Source organism: Ranitomeya variabilis, chromosome 6 (assembly GCF_051348905.1).
Source record: "Ranitomeya variabilis isolate aRanVar5 chromosome 6, aRanVar5.hap1, whole genome shotgun sequence".
NCBI classification, from domain to species: domain Eukaryota; kingdom Metazoa; phylum Chordata; class Amphibia; order Anura; family Dendrobatidae; genus Ranitomeya; species Ranitomeya variabilis.
The window spans coordinates 166,293,280-166,310,654 of record NC_135237.1 but is presented as its reverse complement, the minus strand read 5'-3'; the positions used below and the strand labels follow the sequence as shown (position 1 = coordinate 166,310,654).

The window sequence follows — 17,375 nt, the reverse complement described above, 5'->3', positions numbered from 1 at the left end:
TCTCTGGCTGCTATGGGCATAAAAGAGGACAAACTTATGGTGTGGCCACCATCTTCCCCTGACCTCAACCCCATTGAGAACCTCTGGAGCATCATCAAAAGGAATGTCTATGATGGCGGGAGGCAGTTCACATCTAAGCAACAGCTCTGGGAGGGTATTCTGTCCACATGCAAAACAATTGAAGCAGAAACCATCCAAAAACTGACAAATTCAATGGACGAGAGAGTTCAGAAGCTTCTTTCGAACAAGGGGTCCTATGTGCAAATGTAACATCACCTAGAATAAAGTTTTCACTTGAAAACTGTTTGATTTCATTTTGTAATAAGCTGATAATGCTTATAACTTCACAATTGACCATTTTTTTGTTCAAAATAAAAAAAAAGGTTGAAAACTCTGCTGTGCATAATCATTTGGAACATCCATTTTGAGTGTTTATTTTTTTTTTAAAGATACTGTTTCCATAGGCAGTTTGTTCTAAAACATTGCAATTATACTAGAATAGTAGATGACTGGAAAATAACAATGACTGCAATTCAGGTAGGTAATTTAGAGAAAATATGAGGAAATATTATTTGAATAATAATTTGGAACACAGTGTAGAGACCTTCCAACAGGCAAGTCCCCTTAATGAACTTTTTCCTTGCTGCCTCTAGCTTTCAATCATAGAAGTGTGGTCAGTATGGCTTCAGTCACTACTTGCTACATAGTGTCTTAACAGCTGCAACACATGTGGGGATTCCCTAACAAACAGGCAATCCCTGCATGTGTTGCGGCTGTCTCACAGCTGTGGGGACTCAAACATTATTTGAGCCATGGGCGGACATACCGCCTGTTCAACCTGTGCAGCTGCACAGGGGCCTGGAGGCTCCAGGGGGCCCCTGCAGGCAGGGCCAGCGTTAGGGGCAGGCAGCTGCCTAGGTCCCCGCTCCCCCAGGGGCCCCCAGCTAGCGGCACATCACACAGCTGCTATGGGGCCCCTGTGAGGCAGGGGGCCCGCCTGCCGCCAGCGCCGACTCCCCCGCCGCATTTAACTATACCGGCGTCTGCCGGTACAGTTCAAAGCAATGATGGAGGAGAGAGCATCAGCTGATGCTCCCTCTCCCATCATCCTCCCCTCTGCCTCTGACAGACACTGCCGCGCACTCACTGTGTGCCGGCAGGAGCAGGAACTGGAAGCAGCGTGGGCAGGAGGAGAGGTGAGGAGTGTGCTGTGTTGTTGTTTTTTTTTACTCTATAACAGTGAGTACTGGACTGTGGGGCCTGTTGTGAATTCTGGTTTTGGGTTCCCTCCGGTGGTGGTAGGTGGTAATGCAGTTGTCACTGAGTTGCAGTCCTGGTCAGGTGTTTCTGCTGATTGCAGTTCTGACTGCGGTATTTAGGTGTGCAGGATTCATTAGTCCTTGCCAGTTGTCAATTGTTGTTGGGAGGTGTTGGACCTCTGCCTGGTTCCTCCTGCCTTTCTGCCAAATCAGCAAAGATAAGTGTCTGGGTTTTTTTTCTGTGGCACACATGCTGTGTGCTTCATGATTCACTGCTATTCTTTTGTGTTTTCTTGTCCAGCTTAGATTGTGTCAGTATTTTCTCAGTCTTGTTGGATTCTCTGGGGTTGCAGATATTCATTCCACGTCTTTAGTTAGATTGTGGAATTTTTTGTATTATCTGCTGTGGATATTTTTTGAAGGGTTTTAATACTGACCGCCTAGTATTCTGTCCTATCCTTTCCTATTTAGCTAGAGTGGCCTCTTTTGCTAAATCTTGTTTTCTGCCTGCGTGTGTCTTTTCTTCTCCTACTCACAGTCAATATTCGTGGGGGCTGCCTATCCTTTGGGGTTCTTCTCTGAGGCAAGGTAGTATTCCTATTTCCATCTATAGGGGTATTTAGTCCTCCGGCTGTGTCGAGGTGTCTAGGGTTTGTTAGGCACACCCCACGGCTACTTCTAGTTGCGGTGTTAGTTCAGGATCTTCGGTCAGTATAGTTTCCACCTACTCCAGAGAAAGTTTCATGCGGCTCCAAGGTCACCGGATCATAAGAGTACAACTGGCCAATAATGAGCTAAATGCATCTCAGAAGAAGGGAAGAAAGATTTTGAGCCATTTTTTTTTCTGTAGTCTGTTTTGTCTTTTCTTCCCTCTTTATCTATGGGTGGCTGAGGAGTCTTGTGCTAGCATGGATGTTCAGGAATTAGCTTCTCGTGTAGACCAGCTTGCTGCTAGGGTACAGGGTATTTCTGATTATATTGTTCAGACTCCTGTTTTAGAACCGAAGATTCCTACTCCTGATTTGTTTTTTGGTGACAGGTCCAAATTTTTGAGTTTTAAAAACAATTGTAAACTGTTTTTTGCTTTGACACCTCGATCCTCCGGTGATTCCATTCAGCAGGTTAAAATCGTCATCTCCCTGCTGCATGGTGATCCACAGGATTGGGCATTTTCCCTGGAATCTGGGAATCCTGCTTTGCTTAATGTAGACTCCTTTTTTCAGGGTTTAGGATTAATATATGATGAACCAAATTCTGTGGATCAAGCGGAGAAGACCTTGTTGGCCCTGTCTCAGGGTCAAGAGGCGGCAGAATTGTATTGTCAGAAATTTAGAAAATGGTCTGTGTTGACTAAATGGAATGATGATGCTTTGGCGGCAATTTTCAGAAAGGGTCTTTCTGAATCCATTAAAGATGTTATGGTGGGGTTTCTCACGCCTTCCGGTCTGAGTGATTCTATGTCTCTGGCCATTCAGATTGATCGGCGCTTGCGGGAGCGTAGAACTGTGCGCGCTGTGGCGTCGTCCTCAGAGCCAATTCCTGAGCCAATGCAGTGTGATAGGATTTTGTCTAGAACGGAACGACAAGGATTCAGACATCAGAATAGGTTGTGTTATTATTGTGGCGACGCTTCTCATGTCATTTCAGTCTGCCCTAAGCGGACAAAAAGGATTGCTAGTTCATTTACCATCAGTACTGTACAACCTAAATTTCTGTTATCGGTGTCCTTGATCTGCTCATTGTCATCATTTTCTGTCATGGCGTTTGTGGATTCAGGCGCCGCCTTGAACTTAATGGATTTTGAGTTTGCCAGGCGTTGTGGTTTTCCCTTGCAGCCTTTGCAGAACCCTATTCCTTTAAGGGGGATTGATGCTACACCTTTGGCTAAAAATAAGCCTCAGTTTTGGACACAGGTGACCATGCACATGGTGCCAGCCCATCAGGAAGATTGTCGATTTCTAGTGTTGCATAATTTGCATGATGTTATCGTGCTGGCTTTTCCGTGGTTGCAGGTACATAATCCTGTGTTGGATTGGAAGTCTATGTCTGTGACTAGTTGGGGTTGTCAGGGGGTTCATAATGATGTTCCTTTGATGTCAATCTCCTCTTCTTCCTCTTCTGAAATTCCAGAGTTTTTGTCTGATTTTCAGGATGTATTCGATGAGCCCAAGTCCAGTTCCCTTCCACCGCACAGGGACTGTGATTGTGCGATTGACTTGATTCCAGGCAGTAAGTTTCCTAAGGGCCGACTTTTCAACCTGTCTGTGCCTGAACATACCGCCATGCGGAGTTATGTTAAGGAGTCTTTGGAGAAAGGGCATATTCGGCCATCTTCTTCACCGTTGGGAGCGGGATTTTTTTTTGTTGCTAAGAAGGATGGCTCCTTGAGACCTTGTATTGATTATCGCCTCTTGAATAAGATCACAGTCAAGTTTCAATACCCTTTACCTTTGCTTTCTGATTTGTTTGCTAGGATTAAGGGGGCTAGTTGGTTTACTAAGATTGACCTTCGGGGGGCATATAATCTTGTTCGTATTAAACAGGGTGATGAATGGAAAACTGCGTTTAATACGCCCGAAGGCCATTTTGAATACCTTGTGATGCCATTCGGGCTCACTAATGCTCCATCAGTTTTTCAATCCTTCATGCATGATATCTTCCGGCCTTATATTGATAAATTCTTGATTGTATATTTGGACGATATTTTGATTTTTTCCGATGATTGGGAGTCTCATGTGGAACAGGTCAGGATGGTATTTCAGATCCTTCGTGACAATGCTTTGTTTGTGAAGGGGTCTAAGTGCCTCTTTGGGGTGCAGAAGGTTTCTTTTTTGGGCTTCATTTTTTCTTCCTCATCTATGGAGATGTATCCAGTTAAGGTTCAGGCCATTTATGATTGGATTTAACCTACATCCGTGAAGAGCCTTCAGAAATTTTTGGGTTTTGCAAATTTTTATCGCCGTTTCATTGCTAATTTCTCCAGCGTGGTTAAACCCTTGACCGATTTGACGAAGAAAGGCGCTGATGTGGCGAATTGGTCCTCTGTGACTGTCTCTGCCTTTCAGGAGCTTAAACGCCGATTTACTTCTGCTCCGGTGTTGCGCCAACCGGATCTTTCCCTTCCATTTCAGGTTGAGATTGACGCCTCTGAGATTGGGGCTGGGGCCGTTTTGTCTCAGAGGGATTCTGTGGGTTCCTTGATGAAACCGTGTGCCTTCTTCTCCCGCAAGTTTTCGCCTGCTGAATGCAATTATGATGTCGGCAATCGGGAGTTGTTGGCTATGAAGTGGGCGTTTGAGGAGTGGCGACATTGGCTTGAGGGAGCTAAGCACCGTATTGTGGTATTGACCGATCATAAGAATCTGATTTACCTCGAGTCTGCGAAACGGCTGATTCCTAGACAGGCTCGATGGTCCTTGTTTTTTTCCCGTTTTGATTTTGTGGTTTCGTATCTTCCGGGTTCTAAGAATATTAAGGCTGATGCCCTTTCTAGGAGTTTTTTGCCTGATTCTCCTGAGGTCCTTGAACCGGTCGGCATTCTGAAAGAAGGGGTGGTCCTTTCTGCCATTTCCCCTGACTTACGGCGGGTTCTTCAGGAATTTCAGGCTGACAGACCTGACCGCTGTCCTGTGGGGAAATTGTTTGTTCCTGACAGATGGACTAGTAGAGTGATTTCTGAGGTTCACTGTTCCGTGTTGGCTGGTCATCCTGGTATTTTTGGTACCAGAGATTTGGTTGGTAGGTCCTTTTGGTGGCCTTCCTTGTCACGTGATGTGCGTTCTTTTGTGCAGGCCTGTGGGACTTGTGCGCGGGCCAAGCCTTGTTGTTCCCGTGCTAGTGGGTTACTTTTGCCATTGCCGGTCCCTGAGAGGCCCTGGACGCATATTTCTATTGATTTTATTTCTGATCTTCCGTTTTCCCAGAGGATGTCGGTTATCTGGGTTGTTTGTGACCGGTTTTCTAAGATGGTTCATTTGGTGCCTTTGCCTAAATTGCCTTCCTCTTCAGATTTGGTTCCGTTGTTTTTTCAGCATGTGGTTCGTTTGCATGGTATTCCGGAGAATATTGTGTCCGACAGAGGTTCCCAGTTTGTTTCTAGGTTTTGGCAGGCCTTTTGTGCTAGGCTGGGCATTGATTTGTCTTTTTCTTCTGCATTTCATCCTCAGACAAATGGCCAGACCGAGCGAACTAATCAGACCTTGGAGACCTATTTGAGATGCTTTGTGTCTGCTGATCAGGATGATTGGGTGGCCTTTTTGCCATTGGCCGAGTTTGCCCTTAATAATCGGGCTAGTTCAGCTACTTTGGTTTCGCCTTTTTTTTGTAATTTTGGTTTTCATCCTCGTTTTTCTTCTGGGCAGGTTGAGCCTTCTGACTGTCCTGGTGTGGATTCTGTGGTTGACAGGTTGCAGCAGATTTGGGCGCATGTGGTGGACAATTTGGTGTTGTCTCAGGAGGAGGCTCAACGTTTTGCTAACCGTCGTCGGTGTGTTGGTTCCCGGCTTCGGGTTGGGGATCTGGTTTGGTTGTCTACCGTCATGTTCCTATGAAGGTTTCTTCCCCTAAGTTTAAGCCTCGGTTTATTGGTCCTTATAGGATTTCTGGGATTATTAATCCGGTGTCTTTTCGATTTGCGCTTCCGGCCTCTCTTGCTATCCATAATGTCTTCCATAGATCTTTATTGCGGAAATATGTGGTGCCCGTTGTTCCCTCTGTTGATCCTCCGGCCCCTGTGTTGGTTGATGGGGAGTTGGAGTATGTGGTTGAGAAGATTTTGGATTCTCGTTTTTCGAGGCAGAGGCTTCAGTACCTTATCAAATGGAAGGATTATGGCCAGGAGGATAATTCTTGGGTTTTTTCTTCTGATGTCCATGCTGCTGATTTGGTCCGTGCCTTTCATCTGGCTCGTCCTGATCGGCCTGGGGGCGCTGGTGAGGGTTCGGTGACCCCTCCTCAAGGGGGGGTACTGTTGTGAATTCTGCTTTTGTGTTCCCTCTGGTGGTGGTTGGTGGTAATGCAGTTGTCCCTGAGTTGCAGTCCTGGTCAGGTGTTTCTGCTGATTGCAGTTCTGACTGCGGTATTTAGGTGTGCAGGATTCATTATTCCTTGCCAGTTGTCAATTGTTGTTGGGAGGTGTTGGACCTCTGCCTGGTTCCTCCTGCTTTTCTGCCAAATCAGCAAAGATAAGTGTCTGGGGTTTTTTTTCTGTGGCACACATGCTGTGTGCTTCATGATTCAGTGCTATTCTTTTGTGTTTTCTTGTCCAGCTTAGATTGTGTCAGTATTTTCTCAGTCTTGTTGGATTCTCTGGGGTTGCAGATATTCATTCCACGTCTTTAGTTAGATTGTGGAATTTTTTGTATTATCTGCTGTGGATATTTTTTGAAGGGTTTTAATACTGACCGCCTAGTATTCTGTTCTATCTTTTCCTATTTAGCTAGAGTGGCCTCTTTTGCTAAATCTTGTTTTCTGCCTGCGTGTGTCTTTTCTTCTCCTACTCACAGTCAATATTCGTGGGGGCTGCCTATCCTTTGGGATTCTGCTCTGAGGCAAGGTAGTATTCCTATTTCCATCTATAGGGGTATTTAGTCCTCCGGCTGTGTCGAGGTGTCTAGGGTTTGTTAGGCACACCCCACGGCTACTTCTAGTTGCGGTGTTAGTTCAGGATCTTCGGTCAGTATAGTTTCCACCTACTCCAGAGAAAGTTTCATGCGGCTCCAAGGTCACCGGATCATAACAGGGGCCATTCTGGGGGGGAGAGCTGCGCTGTATACTATGAGGCAGTGTGCTGTATACTATGAGGCTGCACTGTATACCATGAGGGTGTGTGCTGTATACCATGAGGCTGTGTGCTGTATACCATGAGGCTGCGCTGTATACTATGAGGCAGTGCTGTATACCATGAGGCTGTGTGCTGTATACCATGAGGCTGTGTGCTGTATACCATGAGGCTGCGCTGTATACTATGAGGCTGCGCTGTATACTATGAGGCTGCGCTTTATACTATGAGGCTGCGCTGTATACTACGAGGCTGCGCTGTATACTGCGAGGCTGCGCTGTATACTATGAGGCTGTTCTGTATACTATGAGGCTGCGCTGTATACTATGCGGGCTGTGCTGTATACTATGTGGGCTGTGTTGTATACTAAGGTGGGTACATTATACGTTATCTTCTATGGGGGAGGCTGTGTTATATACTATGGGGGTTGCATTATATTCTATGGGGAAGGCTGTGTTACATACTGTGGGGGCTGCATTATATTCTATGGGGGCTACATTATATTCTATGGGGAGGTGGACTGTATTATATTCCATGGGGGGCTACATTATATTCTATGGGGGGCTGTATTAGATTTTATGAGGGAGGATTGCATCATACTCTTTGATGGGGCTACATTATATTCTATGGGGAGGTGGGCTGTATTATATTCTATGGGGGGGGTTGTATGTTTGGTATTTTTCATTACCCCTGTTCGTATTATCTTGTTAGTCTGGTTGGTATATTACGGTACACTATTAATCACCTCCTTCCTGTGTGCGGTAAGGGTGCAGACTGAGGGTGGAGCTAAGGCAAGGTATGTGGCCACAGCATCTTCATCATCAGAAGTAACCTGGGGAACAGGGCAAGCTAGGGGTACCTAGTGTTAGGGACAGGGAATGAGCCCCTGGTCCCAGGACACCCGACAACAGGGTTGTGACAAATACACTCCTCAGTCCTCCAAATAGTATAGTACACTAATTTTAGTCCTCAATATTGTATAATGCACCCCCCATAGTCCTTCATGTAGTGCAATCCAGCCCATAGTTCTTCATATAGTATAATGCCTTCCCCATAGCCTTCCATACAGTATAATGCAGGTTCCATATAGTGCATATAGTATAATGCACTCCCCATAGTACGATAGAGTGTAATGCAGCCCCCATAAAGGATAATGCACTCCATAGTCATAGTCATTGATAGAGTATGATGGAGCCCCCTCAGAGTATAATGCATCCCCCCTCAGAGTATAATGCAGCCACTACATAGAGTATAATGTAGGCACCCCATAGAGCAGTGTTCCCCAACTCTGGTCCTCAAGAGCCACCAACAGGTCATGTTTTCAGGATTTCCTTAATATTGAAGAGGTAATAATTGCATCACCTGCACAGGCAATAATTCCATCACTTGTGCAATACTAAGGAAAACCTGAAAACATGACCTGATGGTGGCTCTTGAGGACCGGAGTTGGGGAACACTGCCATAGCATATAATGCAGCCACCCCATAGAGTATCATGTAGCCCAACTGTCCTGCAGTATTATGGCTGCACGTACTCACTAATATATGAAAAAAAATACAATACTCACCTCTCCTCCTAGTTCCCCCGCTGCTGCAGAGCGTCTCAGCAGCTCCACTGCCCGGCATAGCATGGTGCGCGATTAATTGACGTCATCGCGTACCCACTGCGTCAGAAATAGACGGGAATGATGGGAGAGGGAGCTTCAGATGACGCTCTCTCCTCTATCATTGCTTTCAACTGTATCGGCATCCCCTGACCCACGGATCCCATAGTGGCCTCAGGGTGTGCCGGTATTAGCGGCTGCGTGGTATGCCGCTATTAACGGTATACCACTGGCTGGGGGCCCCTGGAGGAGTGAGGGTACTAGGCAGATGCCAAGTCTGCCTACCCCTAATGCTGACCATGGATCTATGAGAGCTTTATGGCACCTCTGTAACAGTGGTAATGTGAGGGGATGTGTCATTACACCATGTACTGTTCAGGGTGTATGAAAGCTTAGTGATGTCCCCTGTAGGAGCGATAATGGCGGCCATTTTGATTGTCATCCTTTATTTCCAGATACAGATCACTAGGAAATGACACAAAAGCTGTTACTATCACATCTCTTGCTGTGGACGCCTCTCTGCAGGGGATTCTCCTTCATTAATCTTTTCTGGAGGATCTAATCAGACTGGCTGTCTATGATATGGGGGTCTGGTATAGGAAACCCATTCTTCTCTGTCCTGTTAGGGAGTTCTGAGGTAATAGAGGATGGAGCGGCTCAGTGTTCTCATTTATTAGCGTAAATGGAGAAAGGCCCCAGAGTCACCTGCTCTGGACCTGACACTCCCAGGAATCAGAGCAATTACCTGATTTATCCCCATTGGATATAACGATATCGGGGCTCATCCAGCTTTATCTCATGTGTGACATTGATCCCCAAACTCCAGTCCTCACGGCCCCAACACATCATGGTGTCAGGATTTCCTTCATTTTGCACTGAGGATGGAATTATTATCGAGGCCTCAGAAGCTGCCGCAGGTTCTCTCCCCCGAGAAATACGAAGGAAATCCTGACACCATGATGTGTTGGGGCCGTGAGGCCTGGAGTGTGGGGGACACTGCTGTATGCGCCCACCAGACATAGGGGGCAGTATAATAATGACTACATGGCCGAGCAATGGAGTAAAGACAACACAAAGGTATAGGGGTAAAAAGAAGATTTTATTTATAGATGAGGTTATTATATATTATGTATCATGTATATGTGTAAATTACACAGGTCAACAAAAAAAAAATTTTTTTCTGGTGTCCAAAATATTTTAATGAATTTGGGGTATTTTTGGGGTGCTGATTCTGAATATGCTATCAGTTTTGCCAGATTGGCTCAAGTTTTTGACATTTTTGGTATCTTATTTATAGCACTTGTTGGTAAATGCGATGCATCATCTCATTAATTTCTTTGGATTAGTACTTGAACTGAGCAGTTCTCAATATAGTTTTGTGTTAATTAGTGTTCTAAAAGTTTGTTCATAGCTTGATTTTTGCACTAACTTTATGTTGTTGCCTGTTTTCCAGTGAAAAGCATGAACTCATCAAGAAGAAGTTGTCTTAACGATCCAGACTCATTCTGTTACATTTGTGGTGAATACACACTGCCAAAACATAGAAGAAACATAACAGACTTCGTAAAAAAAAGTGTATTTTGCCTATTTTGGGGTTATGCTTGGGGACCAAGACAAGTTTTGGGCACCACACATAGTGTGCAAAGCATGTATCGAATTATTACGAAAATGGAGCAAAGGACAAAGAAAAAGCTTCAAATTTGGTGTTCCAATGGTGTGGAGAGAGCCAAAAAATCATCATGATGACTGTTATTTCTGTGCAGTGCAAGTGCAAGGATTCAATAAGCATAAGAAACGAAAATGGGAGTAACATGGAATCTGCAAGAAGGCCTGTCCTTCATTGTGAAGATGTGCCTGTACCTGTGTTTACCATAAATAACAGTCATCATGATGATTTTTTGGCTCTCTCCACACCATTGGAACACCAAATTTGAAGCTTTTTCTTTGTCCTTTGCTCCATTTTCGTAATAATTCGATACATGCTTTGCACACTATGTGTGGTGCCCAAAACTTGTCTTGGTCCCCAAGCATAACCCCAAAATAGGCAAAATACACTTTTTTTACGAAGTCTGTTATGTTTCTTCTATGTATTGGCAGTGTGTATTCACCACAAATGTAACAGAATGAGTCTGGATCGTTAAGACAACTTCTTCTTGATGAGTTCATGCTTTTCACTGGAAAACAGACAACAACATAAAGTTAGTGCAAAAATCAAGCTATGAACAAACTTTTAGAACACTAATTAACACAAAACTATATTGAGAACTGCTCAGTTCAAGTACTAATCCAAAGAAATTAATGAGATGATGCGTCGCATTTACCAACAAGTGCTATAAATAAGATACCAAAAATCTCAAAAACTTGAGCCAATCTGGCAAAACTGATGACATATTCAGAATCAGCACCCCAAAAATACCCTAAATTCGATGAAATATCTTTGGCACCAAAAATGCTGTTGACCAGTGTTATTCATCTATCAGACTAAATCTATCTATGGGCCGTGTTGGTCCAGAGGAAGGCGAAAACCCCCTGTGAGGAATCGGCCAATTATCCTCATATTAGGGGGGAAAATTCCTTCCTGACCCCAAATATGGCGATCAGAATGAATCCCAGGATCAAGGGCTCATAGCTAATGTGTATACGTAAGTTTAATGTAAAAAACATATATTATTTAAAATTATTATTATATTATTATATAAATGTTTATTATATAAAAATATAAAAGTAATTTCTATTTTTCGGCTAATTTACGTTTATATTTGTGTCGACTATATTATTGTAAATCCAAAATATTATATTATTATTTTACATAAATTATATATTTTTTATTATAAACATAAGAAGCTACTTATTTATTCTATTTTACTAAACCTATCTATGGGCCGTGTTGGTCCAGAGGAAGGCGAAAACCCCCTGTGAGAAATCGGCCAATTATCCTCATATCAGGGGGGAAAATTCCTTCCTGATCCCAAATAAAGTATGGCGGTCAGAATAAATCCCAGGATCAAGGGCTGATAATGAACCTATGAGATTAAAGTAAAAAAATGTGTTGTATTATTTTTTTCCTACTAATCTGGTAGCATGTTTGGACAAATTTATGTCTATATTTGGTTAGGAAACGTTTTTTCAACTAATAATATTTTATTTTGTATCTTTTTTATGTTCTAAAAGTGTGCGCTTACTTATTAACCTATGACACTAAATGTATGTATCTGCCGTGTTGATCCAGAGGAAGGCGAAAACCCCCTGTGAGGAATCGGCCAATTATCCGCATATCAGGGGGAAAAATTCCTTCCTGACTAGTGTTGAGCATTCCGATACCGCAAGTATCGGGTATCGGTCGATATTTGCTGTATCGGAATTCCGATACCGAGATCCGATACTTTTGTGATATCGGGAATCGGTATCGGGATCGATATTAATGTGTAAAATAAAGAATAAAAATAAAAAATATTGATATACTCACCTCTCCGACGCAGCCTGGACCTTACCGATGTAACCGGCATCTTCCGTTCCTAAGAATGAGCGCTTGAAAGACCTTAGATGACGTTGTGGCTTGTGATTGGTCGCGTGGCGGTCACGTGACCGCTCACGCGACCAATCACAAGCCGCGACGTCATCTAAGGTCTTTCAAGCGCTCATTCTTAGGAACGGAAGATGCCGGTTACATCGGTAAGGTCCAGGCTGCGTCGGAGAGGTGAGTATATCAATATTTTTTATTTTTATTCTTTATTTTACACATTAATATGGATCCCAGGGCCTGAAGGAGAGTTTCCTCTCCTTCAGACCCTGGAAACCATACAGGATACCTTCCGATACTTGGTATCCCATTGACTTGTATTGGTATCGGGTATCGGCGATATCCGATACTTTTCGGGTATCGGCCGATACTATCAGATACCGATACTTTCAAGTATCGGACGGTATCGCTCAACACTATTCCTGACCCCAAATATGGCGATCAGAATGAATCCCAAGATCAAAGGCTGATACCTAACCTGTGTAATGTACCTAACCTGTGTAATATACCTGTCATGTAAAATAATATATATGTTTCTTTACTTGGACTAATTATTATTTATAGGAACTATTTTTTCTTTTAAAGTAAGAACATTTTATTTTATTATAACTTTTTTTGTGCTACTAGTGTGTGATTCTACTTATTAATCTATTATACTAAACCTATTTAAGGCCGTGTAGATCCAGAGGAAGGCGAAAACCCCCTATGAGGAATGGGCCAATTGTCCTCATATTAGGCGGAAAAATTCCTTCCTGACCCCAAATATGGCGATCAGATTAAATCTCAGGATCAGAAGCCGATCTATGTCCTACATCTATGTGCTGATATGTACTGTGTGCTATGTGTGTGTGCCTGTATTGATGATGTAGTGTGGGGACCTGCACTGGCCATGTAGTGTGGGTGATGTGTGATGGGTGCGATACTTACCAGGCCTGTGCTAAGGTGAGTTCAGGGATAATGGCCGCTCCTTACATGCTGCTGCTCAGCGGCCCCAGGACTGAAAGGTGCGACTATTGTTCCTGAACTCACCAGATGGAAACTTAGCACAGGCCGCTCCTGGGGTAGAAGATCTTCGGGCTGGAGGGATGATAGATGCCAGCCCAGGAGGTCAAGGGTCTGGGGCAGCAATGGCAGTGGTCCGGCATGAAGATGGTATAGAGAGAGATGATGTTGAAGGGCAGCCGAGGTGACGTACAGCAGCAGAGACGTGAGGCACGGGTCAGGAGGCATGAAGTTCTGGGCAGTTGGCACGGGCTCATCCTGCAAGACATAAGAGGAAGACAGGAAATCTATCTACCGGATCTTATGTTATATTAGGGGAATGGTCTTTATAATGAACCATTCTGCTATATAACATCAGATACAATGTACTGACATAATAGGTGTCCTGTGTGTACATCGGTCACTCACCAGATGGTCGTGAATTCTTTCACAGTCCAGATCTTTTCATCCACCTAAGAAAAATAGAAACATAAAGTCACTGTCCGAAAAAGTGAAAAAAGGTAAGATCGATGATGATGATTACCACAATGAGAGAACAGCACCTGATGAGTGTTATCCCCAGAGGAGGAGATACTTACCGGGTCCAGCTTGGTGACACGTACGTAAATCCGGCCACGGAGTGAAGGACTGTGTGCTCCGGCCACTGCAGATGGTGGTTCTCCAGAACTGGCCTGAATGGTGTAAATGGTGGCTCTACTCTCCTTTCCTCCAGATCCTACCAGCCGATGGTGGTAAAGAATGGATGCTCTCTGATGTTCCCGCTCACACCCAGGCGTGTCTGAGGGTCTTTGCGCAGCAGCTTCTTGATGAGATGTTTCACGTCAGCATCAAGCCAAGTTGGAAATTTTGGCTTCTCGTTGATGATGGATTTGAAAGCCATTTGCTTGACGGGGCCGTTGTAAAATGGATATCGCCCTGCTGCCATCCTGGACACCACAATCCCCAGGCTCCACCAGTCCACTGCTGCGCCATACCGTTTTCTACGATGCACCTCAGGGGTCATGTAATGGAAAGTGCCCGTCACTCCAGAGATGTTTTTGGAGGAGGAGACGCCATCTTGGGCAAGCCCAAGGTCGATGATACGGATGTGGCCATCTGCATCCAACATGATGTTATCCGGCTTTATGTCACTGCAATGAAAGAAGAAAACAAAATAAGAAATCTGGCCAGTGATACAAGAGATGGAAAATGGGTCACTACAAAATACGGCAGAATAGGCGGCAGGACACCAGGGAAGCCGGGGGCCATATCTACAGCTTGTAAAGGGGACAGAGAGAAGGAGGAAAGTTCTGCTTACCGGTGGACGATGTTGTGTCCGTGGAGGAACTGGAGGCCACTTACCATCTCTGCTGTGTAGAATCTGATGGAGAGAACAGAGTGCAGAATCAATGTCATGAAATCCTTCTCTGGCAATCCCCAAATACCATGGCACCCCACCTCCTGCTTCCAGCACCCTAAATATATGCCCTGCCAGTGCTCCCCTAGCTGCACCCCGACCTCAGGTTTTTTCCCTTTCTCTTAGTTCTCTTTTAGGTACATTCTCTGCTTTCTCACCTCACATTGCCGATGTTCAGGCAGCCGCACATCCTGATCAAATCCTCCACGCTGCCACCGGACAGGTACTCCATGATGAAATATGCCCTGTGCTGAGACTGGTGTGCGGCATAGAGGTGGCACAGGAATGGGCAGTGTCTGGCTGCCAGGAGTATCCGCCGCTCTCTCAAGATGGTGTCCTCGTTGTCCCTTTTGGTGATCATTTTGACGGCCACGTTGATGTTACTGCCGGGGACAGATGCCAGGACCACCTGAAAAACACAAATGGAGAATACTTAGAAGGTGTCTGCAGGGGTGGAAGGATCTGGATTTTATAGTCCACAAGGCGCATGAGAAAACTGAGTGAACGCTCAGTCTGCTAGTGACCAGGACCATATAGAGGAGCAGATCTATCTATCAGAACAATGCACTGCCTGCTCCATGGATGGGCTATGGAGAGGTCTTAATAAATATTCGTCATTTTAATATTTAGTTCATAAAACAATAATACACATGAAAATATTTAACTTTGTAATACATTTTACCAGCCAAATCGGCTTCTTTCTCCGCCAGGACTGATTTTTTATTTTCAAAATTCTATGTACCTGGGTAAACTCTGTATTTAGTGAAGACAGATTGTTACATTACTGAGGGGAGATGACAGTTGGTGCTGATAATATTCTATGCAGAAGGGAGGGGGGAGGAGGAGGGAGGAGTTTTGCATTTAGCCCCTCCTCTCCACTACATAGAATATTATCAGCACCAACTGTCATCTCCTCTCAGTAATGTAACAACTAGTGTTGAGCGATACCGTCCGATACTTGAAAGTATCGGTATCGGAAAGTATCGGCCGATACCGGCAAAGTATCGGATCCAATCCGATACCGATACCCGATACCAATACAAGTCAATGGGACTCAAGTATCGGACGGTATTCCTGATGGTTCCCAGGGTCTGAAGGAGAGGAAACTCTCCTTCAGGCCCTGGGATCCATATAAATGTGTAAAAGAAAGAATTAAAATAAAAAATATCGCTATACTCACCTCTCCGACGCAGCCTGGACCTCAGCGAGGGAACCGGCAGCGTTGTTTGTTTAAAATTCGCGCTTTTACTTGGTTACGTGAAGTCCCGGCTTGTGATTGGTCAGGGCGGCCATGTTGCCGGGACGCGGACCAATCACAGCAAGCCGTGACGAAATTACGTCACGGCTTGCTGTGATTGGTCCGCGTCCCGGCAACATGGCCGCCATTAACCAATCACAAGCCGGGACGTCACGGGAGGCTGGACACGCGCCCATTTTAAAAAGCGCGCGTGTCCAGCCTCCAGTGACGTCCCGGCTTATGATTGGTCACGGCGCCATGTTGCCGGGACGCGGACCAATCACAGCAAGCCGTGACGAAATTACGTCACGGCTTGCTGTGATTGGTCCGCGTCCCGGCAACATGGCCGCCATTAACCAATCACAAGCCGGGACGTCACGGGAGGCTGGACACGCGCCCATTTTAAAAAGCGCGCGTGTCCAGCCTCCCGTGACGTCACGGCTTGTGATTGGTTAATGGCGGCCATGTTGCCGGGACGCGGACCAATCACAAAGCCGGGACGTAATTTTAAAATCCTTAAGGACCTGAAATTACGTCACGGCTTGCTGTGATTGGTTGCGTCTCCCATGTGACTGCGACGCAACCAATCACAACGCCGGAACGTAATTTTAAAATCCTGAAGGACCTGAAATTACGTCACGGCTTGCTGTGATTGGTTGCGTCCCGGTCACATGGGCGGCACGCAACCAATCACAAGCCGGGACTCACGTAAAGGAAAGAAAAGCGCGAATTTTAAACAAAGAACGCTGCCGCTTCCCTCGGTAAGGTGCAGGCTGCGTCGGAGAGGTGAGTATAGCAATATTTTTTATTTTAATTCTCTCTTTTACACATTTTTACATTAATGTTGTTTCGATACCGATACCCGATATCACAAAAATATCGGATCTCGGTATCGGAATTCCGATACAGCAAGTATCGGCCGATACCCGATACTTGCAGTATCGGAATGCTCAACACTAGTAACAATCTGTCTTCACTAAATACAGAGTTTACCCGGAAATTGAGAATATAGAATATGAAAAATCAGTCTTGGTGGAGAAAGATGATTTATCTGATTAGAATTATTACAAAGCTGCTTATTTTCATGTTTGCTATTGATTTATGAAATAAAAATTAAAATGACGATGACGTTTTAAAGGGTTTTCCTCTGTTACCATATGGAAATAAACAGAGTAAGCATTAGTAGAGGCATTGAGTTGGCATTAGTATGGTCCAAATATCATTGATTATCTAGATTTAATAAAAACACAGAGACAAATGTATGTACAATATGGCAGCCTGATAGGAGAAAAAAATAATGTCCCCTGCCCTCTACAGCTGTGACCCCTGAGATGAACCCTCCAGTATAGAAGAATACCAGGTTATAGCAGCACTAGCCCTAACTATGGTGATGTCTTATACCTCATCTCACAGAAGGACACTACAATGAGCAATAACAAAGCAAGACATGGCTGATAACAGAGAACAATACATGGGGATATATGAAAAATCTCAGATTTCAAATAAATAACAAATATGTAGGCCTTACTTTGCCAAAGGCACCTCTACCTAGGACCTGGTGGATGTTGAAGCGGCTGAT

General features: G+C 44.7%; 1 protein-coding gene across 1 annotated transcript; it reads right to left on the bottom strand.

The window, feature by feature from the left end:
- Positions 1 to 12,995: 12,995 nt before the first annotated feature.
- On the bottom strand, positions 12,996 to 15,055 carry LOC143783532 (protein kinase C delta type-like). The gene is made up of 5 exons (XM_077271912.1): positions 14,718 to 15,055; positions 14,461 to 14,523; positions 13,742 to 14,293; positions 13,572 to 13,615; positions 12,996 to 13,421 (listed from the first exon to the last, which is right to left on the bottom strand). The coding sequence occupies exons 1-3, from the start codon at positions 14,918 to 14,920 to the stop codon at positions 13,879 to 13,881; spliced, it is 681 nt and encodes a 226-aa protein (XP_077128027.1). The 5' UTR covers positions 14,921 to 15,055; the 3' UTR covers positions 12,996 to 13,421; positions 13,572 to 13,615; positions 13,742 to 13,878.
- Between the last annotated feature and the right edge of the window lie 2,320 nt (positions 15,056 to 17,375).